This window comes from Scyliorhinus canicula, chromosome 6, assembly GCF_902713615.1.
Source record: "Scyliorhinus canicula chromosome 6, sScyCan1.1, whole genome shotgun sequence".
Taxonomy (NCBI): Eukaryota; Metazoa; Chordata; class Chondrichthyes; order Carcharhiniformes; family Scyliorhinidae; genus Scyliorhinus; species Scyliorhinus canicula.
Window position 1 is genome coordinate 25711796 of NC_052151.1, and position 25831 is coordinate 25737626.

General features: G+C 46.3%; 1 protein-coding gene across 1 annotated transcript in view; it reads left to right on the plus strand.

Moving 5' to 3' along the window:
- Positions 1 to 25831, plus strand: part of LOC119967041 (solute carrier family 4 member 1 adaptor protein) — a 174837-nt gene that overhangs the window by 76474 nt on the left and 72532 nt on the right. The window contains exons 9-10 of the mRNA XM_038799053.1: positions 14920 to 15109; positions 19486 to 19597. Coding sequence (XP_038654981.1) covers positions 14920 to 15109; positions 19486 to 19597 — 302 coding nt within the window. The remainder of the gene's footprint in view (positions 1 to 14919; positions 15110 to 19485; positions 19598 to 25831) is intronic.

A 25831-nucleotide genomic window follows, 5' to 3' on the forward strand; every position in this document is an offset into this window, starting at 1 on the left:
ACTATTTACTCTGACAGGTGTGACTGCCTCCTGAAACAAAGTGTCCAGGTAAGCCTCCCCCTCCCGGATGTGCCTCAGTGTGTGAAGCTCAGACTCCAGCTCATCAACTCTGAGCCGGAGTTCTTCGAGCAGCCAACACTTACTGCAGATGTGGTCACTGCAGCTCGCAATGGGATCTGTCAGCTCCCACATCAAGCAGCTTAAGCACATCACCTGACCAGCCATCTCTAATTAATTAATTTGTTTAATTTAAGTTTACGAGTTTTAAATTTGGGGCAGATTGGTTATCAACCTCATATTTGTCCAGATTAAATTCCATCTGCCATCTCACTGCCCAAGTCTCCAACTGATCTATATCCTGCTGTATCCTCCGATGGTCCTCGTCATTATCCGCAATTCCACCAGCCTTTGTGTCATCCGCAAATTTACTAATCAGACCAGTTACATTTTCCTCCAAATCATTTTTATATGTATATACTACGAACAGCAACGGTCCCGCCACTGATCCCTGAGGAACGCCTAGTCACCGCCCTCCATTCACAAACGCACCCTTCCACTGCTATCCTCTGCCTTCTATGACCGAGACAGTTCTGTATATCCATCTTGCCAGCTCACCTCTGATCCCGTGCGACTTCACCTTCTGTACCAGTCTGCCCTTTGGGACATGATCAAAGGCCTTACTGAAGTCCATGTAGACAACATCCACTGCCCTACCCTCATCAGTTATCTTCATCACTTCCTCGAAAAACTTGATCAAGTTAGTGAGACACAACCTCGCCTTCACAAAACCATGTTGCCTCTCGCTAATACGTCCACTTATTTCCAAGTGGGAGTAAATTATATCTTGAAGAATCTTCTCCAATAATTTTCCTACCACTGATGTAAGGCTCACCGGCGTATAATTACCTGGATTATTCTAGCTACCCCTTTTAAACAAAAGAACAACATTAGCTTATCTAAAATCCTCTAGGACCTCCCCTGTAGCTAGTGAGGATACAAGGATTTCTCTCAAGCCCCGTGCAATTTCCTTCCTTGCCTCTCTCAGCATTCTAGGGTATATCCCATCAGGTCGTGGGGATTTGTCTACCTCAATGTTTTTCAAGACCCCAATACTTCCTCCTTCTTTGATCTACTATCTGACCCAAACTATCTACACACCCTTCCTCAGACTCATCATCCACTAAGTCCTTCTCTTTGGTGAATACTGATGCAAAGTACTCATTTAATACCTCACCCATTTCCTCTGGCTCCACGCATTGATTCCCTCCCTTGTCCTTGAATGGGTCAACCCTCTCCCTGGCCACCCTTTTGCACTTTATGTATAAAAAGCCTGGGGATTTTCCTCAATCCGGTTTGCCGATGACTTTTTGTGACCCCTTTTAGCCCTCCTGACTCCTTGCTTCAGTTTCTTTCTACTTTCAATGTATTCCACACCAGCTTTGTGTGTTCCCAGCCTCCTCGCCTTGACAAATGCTTCCTTTAGTGCAATTATGTAGTTAACAGGAGGAGCCGCAAGTTGAAGCATTAAGGTATTGAGGTTCAGTTTTAGTCTGTGGGTGGAAGGCAAACTGAGAAGCACTTTCTGAAGAAATATAGCCAGCAATTCTGCATTATTCTGACAGGGAGTCAGGTCTCTTTATTTAAATCAGTCTCAAAGGACCCCTCTTTCTCAAAGTGGAGTATTCCCGACATCTCTCGACAGCAAGTATTCCTGAGTGCTAACTGTATTTAAAATTGGATTGGGATCTGAGTCGATTTTGTTGTTTGAGTGGAAATAAAGATAGGAGTTAAGGGCTATTGTGTCACTGTTTTTTTTATTCGTTCATGGGACGTGGGCATTGCAGGCTGTGCCAGCATTTATTGCTCATCCCTAATTGCCCTTGAGGGGGCAGAAAAGATATTGCTGTGGGTCTGGAGTCACCTGTAGGCCAGACCAGGTAAGGATGGCAGATTTCCTTCTCTAAAGGACATCAGTGAACAAGGTGGGTTTTTACAACAATCAACAATGGTTTCATGGTCATCAAATGTGGACTTTTAATTCCACATTTTTATTGAATTCAAATTTCACCATCTGCAGTGGCGGGATTTGAACCTGGGCCCCTAGAGTATTACTCTGGGTCTCTGGTTAACTAGTCCAGTGACAAGACCACTACACCACTGCCTCCCTTGTTGATTAGTATTGTGTAAGGGGTAATTATAAGTTAGTTTCTTGTGTGGTGTTAAATATATTTTAATGCTGTGTTATAATATTGCACATCCCTAGTTTGGGTGAAATCACTCCAGGAGTGAGGTATCCTTCCCTCACAGTCCTAGTCCCACAGAATTAAAATCAAATATTGGGGTTTCTGTCCAGGAGGGTCTGATCCGGGATTGTAATAGTTATTACATTTTTACAGTGGGATCAAATTGTTTGTATTGTTTGCCAATGGATTTCACTGGTACCAATGTCACAAGTGTACTTTGGGTGAAGCCATCCATCTAACCTTCCTTCTTAACCAGTGCATTCATTTGGATTTAAGCCCTGTTTCATAGAGAACGTATTTGGCTCACTTTGGCTCCTTTTGAACTTCCAATCAAGGAGCCAATATTCACAACCTTTTTTTCTTAATTTAAATTCCTGACATGTTTCGATGCATAAATTGGTGTCACGTTTCCTACATTACAACAGGGCTCACACCTTGAGCAGACTTTATTGGTTGTAAAGTGCTTTTGATACGACCCATACGGCATTCTTATGGAAGTTCAGAGGTGAGGTGAGTGACAGCCCTGGACATCAAGGCAGCATTTAACCGAGTATGGCCCTAATAAAACTGAAGTCAATGGGAATCAGGGGAAAAACCTCCACTGATTGGAGTCAAACCTGGCACAAAGGAAGACGGCTTGAGATTGGAGGTCAATCATCTCAGCTCCAGGACATCACTGCAGGAGCTCCTCAAGGCAGCGTCCAAGGCCCAACCACCTTCAGCTGTTTCATCAATGACCTTCCTTCCATCGTGAGGTCTGAAATGGGGATGTTCGCTCAGATACTGAAGCAGTTTCATGTCCAAATGCAGCAAGACCAGGACAATATCCAGGTATGGGCTGGCAATTGACAAGTGCCAAACAAAGACCATCTCCAACAAGAGAGGATATAACCATCGCAACTTGACATTCAATGACATTGCCGTCATTGAATCCCCATCTATCAACATCCTGGGGGTTACCATTGACCAAACACTGAACTGGACTAGCCACATGATTGCTGTGACTCCCAGAGCAGGTCAAAGGCTAAAACTCCAATGGAGAGTAACTCACCCCCTGACCCCAAAGCCTGTCCACCATTTAAAAGGCACAAGTCAGGAGTCTAATTGAATACTCTCCACTTGCCTGGATGAGTGGAGCTCAACAACACTCAAAACGCTTGACACCATCCAGGACAAAGCAGCCCTGCTCCCCCTTTCACAGACATTCAAACCCTCCACCACCGATGAACATTGGCTTCCGTGTGAACCATCTACAAGATACGCACTGCAGTAACTCACCGAGGTTTCTTAGACACCACCTTCCAAACCCAGAACCACTATTGTCCAGAAGGACAGGCGCAGCAGATACCTGAAAACTCCACCACCTGGAGGTTCCCCTTCCAAGTCACTTACCATCCTGACTTGGAAATTGAGGCACTCTCAATTACGACGCGAGAGCGAGGTTGGTAATCAAAGGCTTTAATATACAGAGAACAGGACAGCATTCGAGAGAAGTGTGCTCGCCACATGGAGACTTATCCTATATACTGTTTCCTGGGGGCGTAGCCAGAGGCGGAGTCCCCCAGGGTTCCAAGCCTCTTAAAGGGGCAAGGTATTAAAGGTAAATACTGTTCATCACGTTCACCCCCTGTTTAAAAAAAACACATAGTCCCCGTCGGGGGTTGAAGTGTTTTAAATTATAAGTTCAGTCTTTGTGGCGGTCTGATCGTCCGTGCTAACTTTCGCCGCTCTGGTGGTGGCGCCATGGATGCGGTCGGTTCCGATGGTGGTCTATCCAGGAGCACGGTTGACTGAGCCTTTGCCCGCCTTGGAGGGGGGGTATCAGAGGTGATTAGGGTGGTCGGTGCCGGCGCCGGCTGGGGGGCAGGGGGCGCTATGGGGGGGGGGGGGGGGGCGCTCTCGGAGTCGGCGGTCGGGGCGGGGAGCGTCGGTAGAAGGGGGGGGGGTCGGTGGGGAAAACGTCAGGGTCGGTGGGAGAGCCAGCGGGTGCCAGGTCTCGCAGGGAGACAGTATCCTGCCTGCCGTCGGGGTGCTCGACGTAGGCGTATTGAGGGTTTGCGTGCAGCAGGTGGACCCTCTCGACTATTGGATCCATTTTATGGCTCCTCACGTGCCTCCGAAGTAGGACTGGACCCGGAGTCGTCAGCCAGAGTGGAAGCGAGACCCCAGAGGTGGACTTCCTGGGGAAGACAAACAAACGATTGTGAGGGGTCTCGTTCGTGGCCGTACAGAGGAGCGACCTAATGGAGTGCAGGGCATCGGGTACGACCTCCTGCCAGCGGGCGATAGGGAGACTCCTTGACCGTAGGGCTAGGAGGACAGCCTTCCAATCTGTCGCGTTCTCCCTCTCCACTTGCCCGTTTCCCCGCGGGTTATAGCTCGTCGTTCTGCTCGAGGCGATGCCCTTGCTGAGCAGGTACCGACGCAGCTCATCGCTCATGAACGATGTACCCCGGTCGCTGTGGATATAAGCGGGGAAACCAAACTGTGACGATGCTGCGCAGTGCCTTGATCACGGAGGCCGAGGTCGTATCGGGGCAGGGGACAGCAAAAGGGAAGCGGGGGAATTCGTCGATGACGGTGAGGAAATAGATTTTGCGGTTGGTGGACGGGAGGGGCCCTTTGAAGTCCTCGCTTAGTCGCTCAAAGGGCCCAGAGGCTTTATCAGGTGGGCCTTGTCTGGTCGATAGAATTGCGGTTTGCATTCCGCACAGATCTGGCATGCCTTAGTCATGGCCTTGACCTCCCCTGTGGAGTAGGGTAGGTTGCGGGACTTGATGAAGTGGGCAAGCCGGGTGACTCCCGGGTGGCAGAGGTCATCGTGGATGGATCTCAGGCGGTCCAATTGCGCGTTGGCGCACGTGCCGCGAGACAGGGCATCTGGGGACTCGTTGAGCTTCCCCGGGCGATATTTAATAACGTACGTATAGGTGGAGAGCTCTATTCTCCACCTCAGAATTTTGTCGTTCTTTATTTTGCCCCGTTGTGCGTTATTGAACATAAAGGCGACCGACTGTTGGTCGGTGACGAGGGTGAACCTCCTACCGGCTAGGTAGTGCCTCCAGTGACGCACGGCCTCCACAATGGCTTGTGCCTCCTTCTCAACTGCAGAGTGCCGAATTTCCGAGACGGTGAGGGTTCGGGAGAAGACGCTACTGGTCTGCCCCCCTGGTTGCGGGTAGCAGCCAGGGCGACGTCTGATGCGTCGCTTTCTACTTGGAAGGGAATGGCTTCGTCCACCGCGTGCATGGCGGCCTTGATGATGTCGGCCTTGATACGGTCGAAAGCCGACTGGGCCTCATCCGTCGGGAAAAACCGTGGTCTTAATGAGTGGCAGGGCTTTGTCCGCATATCTGAGGACCCACTGGGCGTAATAGGAGAAAAGCCCCAGGCACCGTTTGAGTGCCTTGAGGCTACGGGGAAGGGGGAGTTCCTTAAGGGGACGCATGCGGTCGGGGTCCGGGCCTAGGACCCCGTTTTCCACGACGTAGCCGAGGATGGCTAGCCGGGTTGTGTGGAACACGCATTTCTCTTTGTTGTACGTGAGGTTGAGGGCCCGGGCAGGCTGGAGGAACTTCCTCAGGTTTGCGTCGTGGTCCTGCTGGTCATGGCCGCAGATGGTGACGTTGTCCAAGTACGGGAAGGTAGCCCGTAAGCCGTACTGGTCCACCATTTGATCCATCGCCCTCTGGAAAACGGAGACTCCATTTGTAACACCAAAGGGGACCCTGAGGAAGTTAAACAGCCGATCGGCTGCTTCAAAAGCCGTGTAGGGGCAGTCCTCTGAGCGGATAGGGAGTTGATGATAGGCCGATTTTAGGTCAACCGTGGAGAATACCCGATACTGGCCGATGTGAGTGACCATTCAGCTATGCGGGGAAGTGGGTAAGCATCGAGTTGTTTAAAGCGGTTTATGGTCTAGCTATAATCCACTACCATTCGTTGATTTTCCCCGGAGCGGACTACCAATACTTGAGCCCTCCAAGGGCTGTTGCTGGACTCTATGACCCCCTCTTTTAGTAGCCGCTGAACATCTGACTTGATAAAAGTCATGTCTTGGGTACTGTACCGGCGACTCTTGGTGGCGACAGGCTTACAGTCGGGAGTGAGGTTCGCGAAGAGGCGGGGTGGCGCAACTTTGAGTGTCGCCAGGCTGCATACCATGAGTGGGGGCAGGGGTCCGCCGAACTTCAGTGTCAGGCTCCGGTGGCTGCACTGAAAGTGCAGACCGAGCAGCAGGTGGGCACAGAGTTGAGGAAAGATGTAAAGTTTAAAACGGGAGTATTTAGCACCTTGAATTGCGAGGTCAGCGACACAATACCCCATGATTTGAACCAAATGGGACCCTGAGGCGAGAGCCATAGTTTGGGAGGCCGGGTGGGTGCGCAGGGAGCAGCGCCTTACCGTGTCTGGATGGATAAAGGTCTCCGTGCTGCCGGAGTCGAATAGGCAGGGAGTGTCGTGGCCGTTGATACGCACCCCCATCATTGAGTTTCGCAGGTGTTTCAGGCCGCGATTGATCGAGTGTGATCGCTCCTAGTTGCGGGCCGTCAGAGTTGAACTCACAAAATGGCTGCCCGGAGTCACAAGATGGCCACCGCTGCTGGTCGAACGTGTCGGGTTTCCAAGATGGCCACCGCCAAGATGGCCGCTCCCATGACTCGCGTCGGAATTGGGCGTGCCCGGCCGCAGCGCGGCCGCGTTGCGGGGTCTGCGAGACCGGGAGCTTGATTTCTGGGCCTGGTGAGGGTTTTGTTTGTGGCCTTTGGGCCCAGCCAGGCAGACTTTCGCGAAGTGCCCTTTCTTCCCGCAGTCGTTGCAGATCGCGGATCGGGCCGGGCAACGCTGACGTGGGTGCTGGCCTTACCCACAGAAATAGCATGGCGAACCCCCGGAGTGAGTGGACGTCGCGTGGCACAGGCCTGTAGCGTGGCCGAGTCTGGAGGGGATCGAGAGGGGTTCGCAAGGTCCATGGAGTACTTACGGAGGTTACGGTGGGCCGTTTCGAGAGAAGAGGCGAGCGTTACCGTGCCCTGGAGATCCTTTGCCCCGTCTTCTAGGAGCCGCTGCCGGATGTACGAGGACCTGATACCGGACACAAGGGCGTCACGAATATGTAAGTTCCTGTGTTCTTCTGCCGTCACTGCTTTGTGGTCGCAGTTCCTCGCGAGCGCATTGAGTCTTTCCACAAACTCGTCCAGCGTTTCCCCGGAACGCTGGCTGCAGGTTGAGAGCAAATGTCTGGCGTGTACCTCGTTAGTAGGTTTTATGAAGCGTTTCTTCAATATTTCGACCGCCGCCTCATAGGTCGTAGCGGTTTCGATCACGGCGGAGAGTCAGTGGCCCACCCGGCCATGTAGTAAACGCAGCTTGCGAGTGCTGTCGACATCAGTCGTTGAGGAGTCCAGATAGCCCTTGAAACACCGGAGCCAATATTAAAAAATTTCCGGGGCTTCCGGCGACCTGGCGTCCAGGTTGAGCTTCTCCGGTTTTAGAGCGCTGTCCATCTTGATGTGTCTGTATATTAAATTGAGGCACTCTCAATTACGACACGAGAGCGAGGCCGGTAATCAAAGGCTTTAATATACAGAGAACAGGACAGCATTCGAGAGAAGTGTGCTTGCCACATGGAGCCTTATCCCATATACTGTTTCCTGGGGGCGTAGCCAGAGGCGGAGTCCCCCAGGGTTCCAAGCCTCTTAAAGGGGCAAGGTATTAAAGGTAAATACCGTTCATCACAGAAATATATTGTCATTCCTTCATTGTTGCCGGGTCAAAGCAGCTCACCACCACCTCATCAAGGATAACTCGAGATGGGAAACAAATGCTGGTCTCGCCAGCGATGCCCACATCCCATGAAATAATTTTTTTTAAAAATACAAATTAGGAGGAGTAGGCCGCTTGGCCCTCAAGCCTGCTCCACCATTCAATAAGATCATGGCTGATCTGATTGTAACCGCAACTCTACATTCCTACCCACTCTCTAACCCTTCACCCCCTTGCTCATCAAGAATCTATCTACCGTTGCCTCAAAAATATTCAAAGTCTGTTCTTCCACTCTGCATTGAGGAAGAGCGTTCCAAAGGCACACCTCTTTGGAAAATATTCTCCTCTCTGCCCTAAATGGACGAATCCCTTATTTTAAACAGTGATGCCCCCCCCCCCCCCTCCCCACCTCCACCATCCCCCGTACTAGATTCTCCCACAGGGGGAAACATCTCCACATCGACCATATCAAGACCCCTCAAGGTCTTGTATGTTTCAATCAAGTTGCCTCTTACTCTTCTGAACTCCAGCAGGTACAAGCTGAGCTTGTCCAATCTGTCCTCATTAGACAACCTGCCCAATCCAGTTATTAGTTAGTCAGCCTTCTCTGATTTGCTTCGAACATATTTATATCTTCCCTTATATAAGGAGACCAGTGCAGTACACAGTAACCCAGATGTGGTGTCACCAATCCTCCCTATAACTGTGGTATAACTTCCCTACTTTTGTATTCAATCACAATGAATGATTACATTCCAATAGCTTTCCTAATAATTTGCTGTATTTGTGTACAAGTATTTTGTGATTCCCTCTGCATCTCAGAACTCTGCAATCTCTCATCATTTGGATGATATGCTTTTTTATTTTTCCTGCCAAAATGGACTGTTTCAGACTTTCCCACATTATGCTGCATTTGCCAGATCTTTATCCTCGCTTAATCTATCCCTTTGTAGTCTCTTTTTGTGTCCACTTCCCATGTTGCTTTCCTATCTATCTTTGTTTCATTTGCAAATTTAGCAACCATACCTTCAGTACAGTTAAGTCAAGGGGCTGTTTAGCACGGGGCTAAATCGCTGGCTTTGAAAGCAGACCAAGCAGGCCAGCAGCACGGTTCGATTCCCGCAACAGCTTCCCCGAATAGGTGCCGGAATGTGGCGACTAGGGGCTTTTCACAGTAACTTCATTTGAAGCTTACTCGTGACAATAAGCGATTTTCATTTTCATTTTTTTCATTTTCCTTTGTATACATTGTAGAAAGTTGAGGTCCCAGCACTGATCCCTGTGGCACGCCACTCTTTACCTCTTCCCAACTAGAATAATTTAATAATCCTTTGTCACAAGTAGGCTTACATTAACATAGCAATGAAGTTACTGTGAAAACCCCCTAGTCGCCACATTCCGGCACCTGTTCGGATACACAGAGGGAGAATTCAGAATGTCCAATTTACCTAACATCACGTCTTTCGGGACTTTATTGAACCTTCGTTAGGCTTCACTTGGAATATAGTGTTCAATTCTCGCCACACTACGAGAAGGATGTGGAGGCTTTGGAGAGGGTACAGAAAAAGGGACTTGTGGGAGGAAACTGGAGCACCTGGAGGAAATCCGCACAGACATGGGGAGACCGTGCAGACTCTACAGAGACAGTGCCCCAAGCCAGAAATCGAACCTGGGACCCTGGAGCTGTGAAGCAACAGTGCTACCCACTGTGCTATGGTAAAGACCAATTTAGGCACGCTTTCTGCTTACTGTTACTTCGATCCATCCCCTGCTACACCATGAGCTTGTATTTTTCACAATAAAGTTTGATGTGGTATCTCATCAAATGTCTTTTGGAAATCTAAATATTGTACATCCGCTGGTGCCCCATCGTCCAGAACATACATTGCTTCTTAACAGGAATCAAAACAATTATTTAAACATGATTTCACTTTCACAAAACCATGTCTTAATGTGTAAGTTCAGAATGAGGAATGTTGATCAGGGCAACTACAGAAAAGACTGAATATCAAACCTGTTGGACTTCAACCTGGTGTTGTAAGACTTCTTACTGAATGTACTAAGTCGATGCATTAGACTGGGTTAGGAGGCAGTGTCTGAGAACAGTGAACAGATGCTCCATACTTTGTGGCAGGGATGTCCAGAAGCAACCCATGGGCAATGTCCTGGCAATCCAGACCATTCTGTCCTATTTCATTTACTCTTTACTGCATGACTTTTTCATGTTCGAATTTGTGACCTTTTTTGGATTTGAATTTGGATTTTATTTATTGTCACGTGTACCGAGGTACAGTGAAAAGTATTTTTCTGCGAGCAGCTTAACAGATCATTAAGTACATGAAAAGTAAAGGAAATAAAAGAAATACATAATAGGGCAACACAAGGTATACAATGTAACTACATAAGCACCGGCATCGGATGAAGCATAAAGAGGTGTAGTGTTAACAAGGTCAGTCCATAAGAGGGTCGTTTAGGAGTCTGGTAGAAGCCGGGAAGAACATTTGGAACATTTACATGCCTAGAGTAAATTTTCTCAGCCTTGTGGAGATGCAATTGGACACTGGGGGTCCGAGAAAGTAGTGGTGAGCTGCAACGGGAATGCGCTCAGATGCATTTCCGCCTCCCGGGACCTTTGGGGCGGGACTTGGACCTCGGTTAACTGCTTGCTCCACAGAATTGGGCAACCAATTAGTATAATTAAGACCCTGCATGTTCCTGATGTTGGAGTAACACACCTCCCAACTCCAGTTCAATCAAACCAGCATTCCATCGAAAGGCCAGGGGACAAAATGCCACCACCCTATCCATCCATTAATAGTCCAGAGGAGAGTCCCCCCCCCCCACACACACACAACCCAATGTCCCTGTCAACTGTGAACCTCTTTAACGTATCACTCATATGCAGGCTGCTGAGGGCGCCTCCATGTTGAGCTGCTGCCATGCCTCAGCACAGCACACCGCTCCAAGGCAGACTGCTGCTTGGCATTGCTCCCAGCCTTCTTACTTTGCTTGCAGCAAATTAGGAGGCAGCCTCCCAAAGAGTGTGTCAGCAGGCATATTGAGGGTATTGGTGAGCTCATGACCCAGAGTCTGGATCCCGATGCCTCCCAGAAAATCCAGCCATGGGGATCAGTACACCTCGAGGCTGTACCACTGTTTGGTTAAGGCATGGCTGATTTGTACCTTAATTCTTTTAATCCAATTTTACTTTATATCCCTTGAAAACATCACTTATAAAGATACGAATAACAATGCTGTGTTGTTTCAGGAGATTAAGGGAAGGAATTTAATGTCCCTGAACATCAAGATTAGCAGATAGTGAGGAGGTGAATAAATTCTAGGTGGTAGTTTTGATGGGCAAATGTTTTATTTTTTCTTTCTCTCTCGACTTTGGTTTATTCATGAGTTTCAAGTTATTAATCAAAGTCTCTTGCACTAGCCTCTGTTTAAAATCACGCACTGATGCACCTGAAAGAAAAAGTCACCATACTCCCAGATGACCATAGGCTGCTTTCCCATTTGTCGGGGAGAGCTGACAGGTGGTGATTTAACCTGAGGGTCACCACACCTCAGATGAGGGGCAAGGTTGAGAAGGTGGGCCTTCATGAATAAGCTCAGTCGGTATGGGGATTGAGCCCATACTGTGGACATCATGAACCAGCTGTCAAGCCCACTGAGCTAAACTGACCCCATTTGATGCACTGGGGACACATCGGATTCTTATTATCATCTGTATCTTAAAATTTTCCATTCTCTGTTTCGGACACCGGTTTCCCTGTATTTTTCTGCCACAATGGAAAACATTCTCCTGAATGATTACTTTGGTAGGTATTATTGCAGTCAACTGGATTACTGTGAACCAGTCCTGACATTGCAGTTTGATGCAGTACTCAGCCTTACAAAACTAAAAAGGCAAAACACCGTGCTGAGTTAGTTCATCTCACTCAGTGTCACTAGACGCTCCACAAAGCAGCTATCATTTCTTCGGGAAGGTGCATGTACATATTGAGCAATAGTAATGTCGGTAGCACAGTGGTTAGCACTATTGCTTCACATCGCCAGGGCCCCAGGTTCGATTCCGGCTTGGGTCACTGTCTGTGCGAAGTCTGCACGTTCTCCCCGTGTCAGTGTGGTTTTCCTCTGGGTGCTCTGGTTTCCTCCTACAATTCCCGAAAGACGTGCTGTTAGAGAATTTGGGCATTCTTAATTCTCCTTCTGTTTACCGGAACAGGTGCCGGAATGTGGTGGCTAGGGGCTTTTCACAGTAACTTCATTGCAGGGTTAATGTAAGCCTACTTGTGACAATAAAGATTAGCATTATAGTATATGTGATGAAACCTTTGAACAAACGGTCTGCTGACTCAGTGTCAAGGTTCACACCTGAAAATTAGCCACTTGGGTAAGTAGTCAGGAGTTCACATAGAATAGTACAAGGGTCATAGAGGTATAGGATGGATACTGCCAGAGGTCAATTGCCTGCCAGGAGAATTGTTGAGTAACAAGCTGTTAGAACAAGCTGAAATGTGTTTCTTCACATTGTTTCAGCTCAACACCCCCATGCGCTGACAACAACATTTTATTTTGTAAGGAAACTATTGATTTATTTTATAAAAATGATAGAGCATTTAAAAAGCATATGGAAGAACATTTCAACAGATGTTCAAAGGCTTCTAGTTTGAACGTAGCAGACTTTAATTATTTGAATTATTACATGACTTAATTAAGGCTCTGTGTGCGTGCGCCACAAAACCCATTGTGATGAACTGCCTCTAGTATAAAATCTGTGTGCCTCAATGAAATGCAGATTTAAGTTCTGCTCTGAAGTTCTGAATGCAGTCTTTCAGAGGAGAAAAAATCCGAAATTTAAATCTGCCCTTGGTCGTGTTTTGTGGAGGTTGCCATGCATCTTGTTATTGATTGAGTCTCTGGCCGATTTGTTACCTAAGCTCCTCTTATAGCCAGGAACCGCATGGTGATAAATCTCAATATTAAATCTGGCACCCCTCAGCCCCACCACACACACGTTTTCTTTCTCTCTCTCTCTCTGTCTCTCGCTCTCTCTGCATTCCCCTTCTCCTGCTTCTTCCCCCTCCATAATCAGTAGATGAATGGTGTGAAAGGAAGTGTCTCCTAATGGAAAACCATTACAGCACACGTTCTACTCCAGCGCAAATTCTTTTAATACACGCAAACATATTCACTTTGAATGCATATGGGTTCTGCTTAGTTGCATTTTTCTCAGATCCACAAGGCTGTGAGTGGTTGCTTTGATATTTTCAATCACTCTGCATTGAGAACTTCATTGTGCAGTCTGTTAATGAATTCCTTGAAGACTACACAAGACTGCACTTTGTCAATAACATGGCTAAATTACTCATTTGTGTGGTGAAAGGCTGAAATACCTGAAGATGCAAGTTTAGAAATGAGGAGTTGGGGAGTAAGAAGAAAAGCACTTTTTCGCCCGAAGGGTAATAAATTTGTGTAGTAATTAAACAAAACAATACAAACAGATGAGTGAAAGAAATGAGGCAGACATTGTATATAGATTCAATAGGTAACTGGCTGATTATCTAGGAAGAAAAAGGATTTTTTTATATTTGTTCATGGGATGTGGGCTCCCAGACTAGACCAACATTTGCTGCCGATCCCTAATTGCCCTTGAGAAGATCGTAGTGAGCTACCTTCCTGAAATGCTGCGATCCATCTGGTCCAGGAATACCCGCAGTACTAATGGGAGGGAGTTCCAGGCTTTTTGACCTGGCGACAGTGAAGGAACGGTGATATATTTCCAAGTTAGGGTGGTGAGTGGCTTGGAGGGAACTCCCAGGTGACAATATTCCCATGTGTCTACTGCTCTTGTCCTTCTAAATGATGGTGGCTATGGCTGTTAGGTGAATTAGACATTCTGAATTCTTCCTCCGTGTTCCCGAACAGGCGCTGGAGTGTGGTGACTAGGGTATTTTCACAGTAACGTCATTGCAGTTTTAATGTAAGCCTACTTATGACACTAATAAAGATTATTATTATTATTGAAGCGATATACTAAACTTTTACCAGGGACGAGGCAGGAGGCAAAGCTAGAGAAATCAGGGTTCTTCGTTAGAAAAAAGAAAGGTAAAAGGGGATTAGAAAAATTCAAATTTTTCGATGATGCCATTATGGAAAAATTATTTCCACTGGTGAATTAATTTGTAACCAGAGTATAAATTGAGATAATAACTAAAAAACAGAAGTGGTGTTAAGTCAAGCTGTACTGTGCTAGAAACAGTCATCGGAGCTAGATTTTAAAGGGCAATGGATAAATATTTGAAAAGCAAAATCTGAGAGGGTGGAGAAATGGCACTAAATGAATAGTAGCCATTTCACCAGCACAATGGGCTGAGTGGCCTCTTCCTGTAGCGTAATAGTCTCTATTGCTATTATTTGGTTTGCTGAAAGTGAGCAGAAACAGGTTGAAGAAAGGGTTGCACAAAGTCAAAGCAGCAAAGGATAATTTTAGGAGTTTGTGCGTTGACCACTCTTTGTGGAAAAGCTTCTGAATTCAAGAAGGTATCTCACATTTTCTGACAGAGAAATGATTCAAGAAGGCAGTGAGATACAGAAGTTCTTTGCAAATAGTGGTCGCCATGTGGAATGAAATCCTTGAAAGGGTTCTGAAGACAAATTCCCTGTGGAGGGGCAATGCAGATTTCAGATTCTTTTTGGATGGATGAACTGTGACAGATCAAATTTACTTCCTAATGCTCATCTATCCTGTGAAATGAATGCAGTCTCCCAGTGAAACTATAGGGAATATGAAACACATGGATAGCCAATAATAGGTGTTGAGTTTATTCATTCAGGTGATGATCAATTTAATAATACAGAATCAATTGTTTGTCCTTAATCTGTGGTGTCATTTCTATCACAGATTGCCTGCAGGCCTCTGGAGAAGACCCGCTGGATGCCTTCATGACCAAAATCCAAACAGGCGCAACAGTAGATAACGTCAGTCGTAAGAAATTGCACATCAAGTCCTTCGAGCTGAAAAAGGAACAGCAAAGGCTACAGAAACTAATAAAGATAGTGACGCCAGTGGGTCTGCCAGAGCTAAAAATGGAGTAAGTTAAGTGAGCAGCCCTGAATATTAAATACTACAATTCAATCTACACATGGTTAGATCAGCAGAGAGCTGGTATTCGATCCCTGGATCTAAGCAACGCTTGACAATTTCTTGTTGGCTCAAAAAAATAGGATCATGGACAGGCAATTCAACCTCTTGAGCCGACTTAGATAGATAGCAGTTAGATCGTGTCAGATTTGTGTTTTAACACCACATACCTGAAGGCACAATGGTTAGCACTGCTGACTCACAGTGCCAAAGGCCCAGGTTGGATTCCGACGTCGGGTGACTATGTGGAGTTTGCACCTTCTCCTCATGACTGCGTGGGTTTCCTCTAGGTGTTTCGGCTTCCTTCATTGTCCAAAGATGTGCAAGTTAGGTGGTTTGGCCCTGCTAAATTGCCCCTTAGGGTGGGGTTGCATGAATAGGGCAGAGATAAGACCATAAGACATGGGAGCAGTATTGGGCCACTCGGCCCATCGAGTCTGCACCACCATTCAATCATGGCTGATTATTTTCTCATCCCCATTCTCCTGCCTTCTCCCCATAACCCCTGATCCCCTTATTAATCATGAACCAATCTGTCTCTGCCTTAAAGATACTCAGTGATTTGGCCTCAATAGTCTTCTGCAGCAAAGAGTTCCACAGATTCACCACCGTCTGGCTGAAGAAATTCCTCCTCATCTCTGTTTTAAAGGTTCGTCCCTTTAGTCTGAGATTGTGTCCTCCGGTTCTAGTTTTCCCTACAAGTGGAAACATCCTCTCCACATCCACTCTGTCCTTGGCTGGATGTGTGCAACTGCAACAGACCTCAAGGACAACCACCCAGGACAAACCATGTTCACTTGACCAGTGCCCTTGTACTCTATATCTGCACTTGCAGCAGCAGACGCACAAATCCTCTTGCTTTGCCCCTCGCACCTTAAACCTTATGTCCGCTCGTAATTGGACTTTTCCACCCTGGGGAAAAGCTTCTGACTATCCACTCTGTCTGTGCCACTCATAATTTTGTGAACGCCTACCAGGTTGTTCCCTCACCTCCTTTGTTCCAGTGTAAACAACTCCAGAAGCTTGTTTCAATGACACCTCTCAGCACTGGGACCTGTATCGTCAAGTAGGTTAGGAGTAGCACGTTCATAGCACCACAATTATCTGAAATCTCACCTCAAACAAAATAACATCCCGACTTAGACATGCACCACCTTTCCTTCACCCTTGTTGAGTCAAAATCCTGGAACTCTCTACTTAGTGCCATCATGTCCAAAGATGTACAGGTTAGGTGGATTGGCCCAGCTAAATTGCCCTTAGTGTCCGGAAATTGTTAGGTGGGGTTAGGGGGTTAGGGTGGAGGTATGGGCTTAGGTAGGGTGGCCTTTCCAAGGGCCAGTGCAAACTCAATGGGCCAAATGGCCTCCTTCTGCACTGTAAATTCTATGATTCTATGTCAAAGTTGAATAACTGCTTATTGCAGTTTTGAAAATAAAATCACTGAATTCCGTGATGTCAATATCTTTTCTAATTTCTTAACGATAGCTCATGGAATATGAGTTTCTAATGATTAGACAGTCATCCATAAGCATTGGATATAAAATTCCACTTGATAAATCATTTGATAGATGTGAGAACTTGTTCAATGGCTTGTTAAAAAACCTGCCAAGAACCACCCCCACCTTCTCAGGACAGCTGGAGACAGGCTATAGATACTGCATTGAAAACATTGCTTGTATCTTCGGAATATACCCTTCCACACACAATCTGTGAATCGTGTGCCCCTCGTACAATTTTGTCTAGCTGCACACTCACTTGTAATGCCATGTAGGTTCAGCACAGTGGGCTAAACAGCTGGCTTGTAATGCAAAACAATGCCAGCAGCGCGGGTTCAATTCCCATACCGGCCTCCCCGAACAGATGCCGGAATGTGACGACTAAGGGCTTTTCACAGTAACTTCATTGAAGCCTACTTGTGACAATAAGCGATTGTTATTATTATTATTATGTAAGATTCTGTACTCCAGTCTCTGGAGTGCGGCATAAACTCAAAACCTCTGACTGGGAGACGGGGTGGGATCAACTGAGCCACGGCTAACACTTTGCGGCTCAAGATATCAGCTTTCAATCATTAGGGAAGCCTTCCTTGCTATTCTGGAGGTGATGATGACTTAGGTGGAGGTGCAACAGTTCCATATGTGCGGGGGTATTTTGGCGCTTTGCCCAAATGGCCTGTTGACAGGCTATTTCATGAACATTGGATCTCACCCAGCATTTATATACTTGTTTCTGACAATTAGCTCGGCTACAAAATCCGCTGACAACTTCACCCCAGCCCAAGGATGCCAAGTCTAATTATGGCTCTCCAGTGTGACGAGCTATCTCACAACAGACCAATATTGGATTTGGAGCGTTCCTCATCTCATTCCCTAAGTGCCACACTGCACAATAGTCCAAGAACCCAACAAAATGTTTGGCTTGTATTTAAAACCAAAATTAACATTATTCACGACCACAAAGTCTCAGTTTGACTGTTTATACTTGCGGAAGCAGCGCTGATCCGCATTGCAAGTTATATTTGCAGGAATAAATGTTTCAGAATGAGAACAAGTACAGGTGCAACTTTTGCATGAGCTAGAATTCATACTTCAAAGCCTCCCCAAATAGTGTGTCTTCTTGAGAATATTTAAGATGCCTGATGTTGCAGGTGGAGGCGGCTTCATGTAAGGGCACAAGCTTGGGGGCACCGGTAACGGCACCTCCACCGTTCTCGCCGGCTCAGTACTCCACAAGCGGCAGCTCTGAGGGTATGGGGACAGTGGCGGAAGCATATGGGAGTGGAGGGAGCGTCAGTATGGGCTCCAATTTGTGGGAACCACCGGTTTGTGCACGGGAGGCTGGAGTGGGTTTTTGGAGATGCCAGTGAGCAGGGATTGAGCGAATAGGGTTGATGGCAGCTTTCTGTGTTTGGAGGATTTGGAGGAGGAATTTGAATTTCCCGGAGGGAATGGGTTCTCTATCTGCAGGTGAGGGACTTTGCACGGAGACGTGTCTCGACCATTCCGCTTCTACCGCCTCAGGGGATACAGGATAAAGTAGTTTTGAAAACGGGAGTGGGGGAGGGGAAGGTTTCGGAAATTTATCAAGAACTCGTTGAGTGTGAGGGAACCCAGATGGCGGAGGTGAAGCGTAAATGGGAGGATGAGTTGGGTAAGGAGCTAGAGGCAGGTCTGTGGGAGGATGCTCTGAGTAAAGTCCATACGTCCTCATCATGTGCCAGGCTCAGCCTGATACAATTTAAGGTGTTCCACAGGGCACACATGACGGTGGCTCAGATGAACAGGTTTTTTCAAGGGGTGGAGGATAGGTGTGGGCAGTGTGCAGCAGGGTCCGCAAATCATGTCCACATGTTCTGAGCATGTCCGAAGAGGATTCTGGCAGGGATTTGCTGATGCCATGTCCATGGTACTAAAAACAAGGGTGGCACCGAGTCCAGAGGTGGCAATTTTTGGAGTGTCGGAAAACCCGCGAGTCCAGGAGGCGAGAGAGGCTGACGTTTTGGCCTTTGCCTCCCTGGAAGCCTGGAGACGGATCATATTGGCGTGGAGGGACTCGGAGCCCCCGAAATCAGGGGTTTGGGTTAGTGACATGGCTGGATTTCTCAAGCTTGAGAAAATCAAGTTCGCCCTGCGAAGATCAATTATAGGGATCGTCCGGAGGTGGCAGCCGGGAAAATTAAACCGTTAACAGATAAGGGGGGGGAGTGTTAGGAGGAGATCAGCGAGAACATAGAACAGTACAGCACAGAACAGACCCTTCGGCCCTCTGTTGTGCCGAGCATTGTCCGAAACCAAGATCAAGCTATCCCACTCCCTGTCATTCTGGTGTGCTTCATGTGCCTATCCAATAACCGTTTGAAAGTTCCCAAAGTGTCCGATCCACTATCACAGCAGGTAGTCCATTCCACACCCTAACCACTCTCTGAGTAAAGAACCTACCTCCGACATCCCTCCTATATCTCCCACCCTGAACCTTATAGTTATGCCCCCTTGTCACAGCTACATCCACCCGAGGAAATAGTCTCTGAACATCCACTCTATCTATCCCTCTCATCATCTTATAAACCTCTATTAAGTCGCCTCTCGACCTCCTCCGCTCCAAAGAGAAAAGCCCTAGCTCCCTCAACCTTTCCTCATAAGACGTATCTGCAGAGGAGGACGGACTGGGGAACGGTGTGTGTAAGCCATGTTGGCGGGTATGGTTGTTGGTTGGGGGGGATGTTATTTACCGTGTTATGTTTGCATTCAAAATTATTGTTTAAAAAATCACAAATTCCTTAATAAAATGTTTTTAAGATGCCTGATGTTTAAATCATTTTATTCTAAGGAATGCCGATCAGACTGGAGACGCAGAATCCAAACCTAAGAAAATTGCTGTGCCCATGTTTGGTGCAATGAAAGGGGGAAAGAAGTTTAAACTGAAGACAGGTACCATTGGGGTGAGTGAAGTGCTTTTGTGTGTTTTATTTGAACACCCTTTGCTACAGTCCTATCTGGACTACTGCTACTGGGGAATAAATGTTTTCTTTAACTACCAGGCAATCAAAGAAGTGCACTGGAAGATTCAAAGCCTAATCTGTTCCATCTGTTTTTATCTTTTTTCATTCAAATTTTGATGAGATAGTGAGTCCTGGTGACCTTACCAAGGCTCCAATTTAGAAGAGTTACTGAGCCTGATTGTGTGAAGGAGCCAGATAAACATTCGTCGAGATATAGTTGCTTCACTGCAACCTGTCTTTGTCGATTCAGCCCTGAGACCTTGTTGAGCTCAATAACACTCTACATAGCATTTTCATCACAGAAGCTAGGCATTCAGCTCAGCGGGTCATTGCCGATGTTCATGTTCCACAGGAACCTTTTGTATCTTTTATTAAAATACAGGATCAAGAGAAATGTATGGACCAGATTAGGAAGAGGAGTCAGCATTTCAGTTCCTCTAATCTGGGTTCACTATTCATTGATATCATAACTAATCTGTACTTCAATATCATCGTCATTGTCCTTATCTCTTATAGAACATAGAACAGTACAGCACAGAACAGGCCCTTCGGCCCTCGATGTTGTGCCGAGCCATGATCACCCTACTCAAACCCACGCTATACCCGTAACCCAACAACCCCCCCTTAACCTTACTTTTAGGACACTACGGGCAATTTAGCATGGCCAATCCACCTAACCCGCACATCTTTGGACTGTGGGAGGAAACCGGAGCACCCGGAGGAAACCCACGCACACACGGGGAGGACATGCAGACTCCGCACAGACAGTGACCCAGCCGGGAATCGAACCTGGGATCCTGGAGCTGTGAAGCATTTATGCTAACCACCATGCTACCGCGCTGCCCCTTATGTTCCTTGATGGCCTTGCCTAACAAACAAAAAGATCCAATGGACTAGGGAGAAGGTAGAGTTGACAGAAATTGGTACAAGTAAGAAGATTGTATTGGAGAAAGTAATGGGACTGAAAGATAGAAACAGAAAATAGAAGCAGGAGGAGGCTATTTGGCCCTTCGGGCCTGCTCCGCCATTCATTCTGATCATGGCTGATCATCAAGTTCAATACCCAGATCCTGCCTTCCTCCCATATCCCTTGACCCCTTTAACCCCAAGGGCTATATCTCATTCCTCCTTGAACTTGCATACCGTTTTTGCCTCAACTACTTTCTGCGTGATTCATCACTCTTTGGGTGAAGAAATCTCTCATCACCTCAGTCCAAAAAGGTTTACCCCTTATCCTCAAACTATGACCCCTAGTTCTGGACTCCCGCACCATCGGGAACATTCTTTCAGAATCTGCCCTTTCCAGGAGATCCCCCCTCACTCTTCTAAACTCCAATGGTGTGGCCTCACCAATACTCTATACAATTGCAGTAAAACATCTCTATTCCTATACTCAAATCCTCTCGCTATGAAGGCCAACATACCATTTGCCTTCTTTACTGTCTGCTGTACCTGCGCATTTACTTTCAGACACTGATGAACGAGGACACCATGGTCTCGCTGAGTATCTACCTCTCTCAATTTACAGCCATTCAAATAATCTGCCTTCCTATTTTTGCTACCGAAGCGGATAACCTCCCGTTTATCTGCATTATACTGCATCTACCATACATGTGCCCACTGTTTCAGCCTGTTCAAATCCTGCTGAAGCATCTCTGCATCCTCCTCGGAGCTCACCCTCCCACCCAACTTTGTATCATGTGCAAATTTGGAGACAATACAGTTAGTTCTTTCGTCCAATTCATGAATGCATAATGTGAACAATTGAGGCCCCAGGACAGATCCTTATGGTAGCCCACTATTCACTGCTTGTCAATCAGAAAAAGACCCATTTTTCCCAAGTTTTTGCTTCCTGTCTGTTCAACAGCTTTCTATCCATCTCAAGACACTACCCGTAATCCCATGCACATTCATTTTACACATTAATCTGCTATATGAGACCTTGTTGAAAGCCTTCTGAAAGTCTAAATAAACCACATCCACTGGTTCTCCCTGGTCAACGCTACTCATTATATCTTCAAAGAATTTCAGTAGATTTGTCAGGTATGATTTTCGTTTCGGAAATCCATGCTGACTTTGTCTGATTGCACCAATGATTTCCAAATGCTGTGCTATGAAATCCTTGATAATTGACTGCAGCATCTTCCCTACTACGACATTAGGCTCACTGGTCTATAATTCCCTGTTTTCTCTCTACCTTCATTTGAATAGCATGACTACTTTTGCTACCCTCCAATCAGTAGTAACCACGAGTCCAAGGAATTTTGGAAAATAACCACCAATGTATCTACTATTTCTAAGGTCACTTCCTTAAGACTGAAAGTTGACAAGTCTGCAGGATCTGATATTATGCATCCCAGAGTATTAAAGGGGGTGCTGTAGAGATAGTGGATGCATTGGTGATCATCTTCCAAAATATTATAAATTCTGGAATGGTTCCTGAAGATTGGAAGATTGCAAATGTCACCCCACTATTTAAGAAGGGAGGGAGAGAGAAAACCAGGAACTGCAGACCTGGTGGGGGAAAATGCTGGCATCTATGATAAAGGATGTGATAAATAGAAAGCCTGGGAAATCCTGATTTGATTGGGTATCGTCAGCGCGAATGGGAAATCATATTTGATGAATTTGTTGGGAGTTTTTGAAGTTGTTGCAAACAAAGTAGATAAAGGAGAGACGATGGGTGTTGTATATTTGGACTTTCAAAAGGATGTTAATTAGTAAAATAAAAGTACATGGGCTAGGAGGCAACATGCTGTCATGGAGTGGCTACCAGGCAGCAAAAAGAGAGTGGGAATAAATAGGTCATTCTCAAGTTGGCAGGCTGTGGCTAGTGGGGTACCATAATCATAGAATTTACAGTGCAGAAGGAGGCCATTCAGCCCATCGAATCTGCACCGGCTCTTGGAAAGAGCACCCTACCTAAAATCAACACCTCCACCATATCCCCATAACCCAGTAACCCCACCCAACACTACAGGCAATTTTGGACACTAAGGGCAATTTATCATGGCCAATCCATCTAACCTGCACATCTTTGGACTGTGGGAGGAAACCAGATAACCCGGGGCAAACCCACGCACACACACGGAGAATGTGCAGACTCCGCACAGACAGTGACCCAAGCCGGAATCGAACCTGGGACCCTGAGCTGTGAATCAATTGTACTATCAACAATGCTACCGTGCTGCCCAGGATCAGTACTTGGGGCACCAGCCGTTCGCAATATAATATCAATGACTTGGGTGTGGAGACCAAATGTAATATTTCCAAGTTTGTGGATAATACAAAGCTAGGTGGGAATGTGTGTTGTGAGAAGATATAAGCGGCCACAGGAGGATTTGGACAGACTGAGTGGGCAAGAACATGGCAGATGGAATATAATGTGGAAAAATGTGAGGGAACCCATTTTGGTAGAAGGAACAGAGGAGCAGTGTATTTTCTAAAAGTTAAGAAATTAGAAAGTGTAGATGTACAAAAGGGACGTGGGTGTCCTTGTCCACAAGTCACTGAAGGCTAGCATGCGGATGCAGCAAGCTATTAGAAAGGCTAATGGAATGTTAGCCTTTTTTGCAAGAGGCTTCAAGTACAAGACTAATGAGATCTTGCTTCAATTGTTTGTATGGGAACTTGGTTAGACCACACCTGGAGTACTGTGTGCAATTTGGTCCCCTTATCTCAGAAAGGATATTATTGCTTTAGTGGGAGGGCAATGAATGTTCACCAGAAGAGAGATTGGGCAAACTGGGCCTGTTGGGGGCTGGTTTAGCACAGTGGGCTAAACAGCTGGCTTGTAATGCAGAACAAGGCCAGCAGCGTGGGTTCAATTCCCGCACCGGCCTCCCCGAACAGGCACCGGAATGTGGCGACTAGGGGCTTTTCATAGTAACTTCACTGAAGCCTACTTGTGACAATAAGTGATTATTATTATTATTTTCTAGAGTTTCAAAGAATGAGTGGTGGTCTCATTGAAACCTACAAAATACTTAAAGGAATAAACAGAGTAGATGCAGGTGAGATGTTTCCTTTGGTTGGAGAGTCCAGAACCAGGGGGCACAATTTCAAAATACAGGAGAAGCCACTTAGGACCAATATGTGAGGAGAAATTTATTTACTCAGAGCATTGTGAATCTTTAGATTTCTCTATCCCAGAGAGCTGTGGAAGCTCAGTCATTGTGTATGTCTAATACTTGATGGATTTCTGATTAACAATAATGTAAAGGGTTATGGGGATAGTGGGTGGAAAAGGCATTGAAGTGTCCGATGGGCCATGATTGTATTAAATAGCGGAGCAGGCTCGCCGGGCTGAATGTTCCTAAATGTTGCCGCTCATGTCACATAATGCATCTTTTTTCTAAATAAGTGATTCGGGTGGTGGGGTTCCTTCAGAAAACAATGGTTATTTGCTCGCTTCCTTCCTGTAGCAGTGATTTAAGGAGGAGTGTCCCTGCAAAAACAAATTGGATCGCTATATGTTTAAGAATTTAAAAATCCCCACTGGCTGGCCTGGTTGTAAAATAAGATATTTATGCAGCATGACAAGAGGCTTGATTATTTAACACATTTTTATCATCTGAATTATTTATGGCTAAAGAGGTAGTAAACCTTTTTAGCTGCAGAGCTTTAAATTACTTATGAGGCTGGAGAACACAAAAAGCCACAGGCTGTGGTAGGTTGTGGTCTGTGTGTGTTCGATAGTCACTGTTGGGATCTTGCTGTGGCGACTAATTAGCGCCTTTTCTTTTCCTCTCGATGAACAGTTAGCTAGATATTCCCAGCAGGATTTACATGTTGGATCTTGGTTCGGTAAATCAAAGCATTGAACGCACTCCAATATATTTTTTAACACCGACTTTAGTTTAGTTTTTTCCTCTTCACAAGATTGTGACTTGAGGGGCTAAAACGCGCCCAAGTCATGCCACTGACGCATGGACATGATTTTTTTCATTAATGGCAAAAAGATTAGGTCAGTTAATGAAGTAGATGTCTCCAGGCTGTTTCAGATGTTGTGTACATAAACATGTGTACTTAAACATGTATACTATTGCCGTTGCAAATCCCCATTTCAAAACGTCTCAAAATTATACATTCCTGTCAAGCACAAAATGTTTAGAAAATTCTTTCCATTCACCCATGTAGCACTCTGGGTGAATTTATTCCCCAGTTTTGACATTTGGGAACAATTCTGAGTTTTACCAGATTGTATCACAGCATTTACTTCATTTCCAAGCTTCATTTGGCCACGTTTTCGGCCAGTAAAGGTCTGCTTCTCCTTAACTTGCCCTCTCCTCAAAATCGACAGGATTGATGAGGGGAGGACAGTGGATGTTGTTTACATGGACTTCAGTAAAGCCTTTGACAAGCTGCCTCATGGCAGACTGGGTCAAAAGGTGAAGTCACACGGGATCAGAGGTGAGGTGGCAAGGTGGATACAGAACTGGCTAGGTCACAGAAGGCAGTGGGCAGCAGTAGAAGGCTGTTTTTCTGAATGGAATGTGACTAGTGGTGTTCCACAGGGATCGGTGCTGGGGCCTCTATTGTTTGTGGTGTACGTAAATTATTTGAAGGAAAATGATTAGTACGTTTGCGGTAGAGTGACACCAAAGTTGGTGGAGTGGCAGATAGTATTGAGGATTGTCAGAGGATACAGCAGGAGATAGATAGGTTGGAGACTTGGGCAGAGAAATGGCAAATGGAGTTTAATCCAGACAAATATGAAATAATGCATTTTGGTAGGTCTATCATAGAGGGGAAATATACAGTAAATGCAAAACTCTTAGGAATATAGAAAGTCAGAGAGAGACCTGGGAATATAGGTCCACAAATCTTTGAAAGTGGCAACACAAGTGGACAAGGTGGTCAAGAAAATAGACATAATGCTTGCCTTCATTGGGCATGGCACCAAGTATAAAAATTTGCAAGTCATGCTTGAGTTGTGTAGAACTGTGGTAAGGCCGCACTTGGAATATTGCACACAATTCTGGTCACCACACTACCAGAAGGATGTGGAGGCTTTGGAGAGGGTGCAGAGGCAGTTTAGAACATAGAACATAAAGTGCAGAAAGAGGCCATTCGGCCCATCGAGTCTGCACCGACCTACATCCAGGTTTACCTGGATGTTGCCGGTCTAGAGAGTGGTAGCTATGCAGAGAGGCTGAATAGACTTGGACTGTT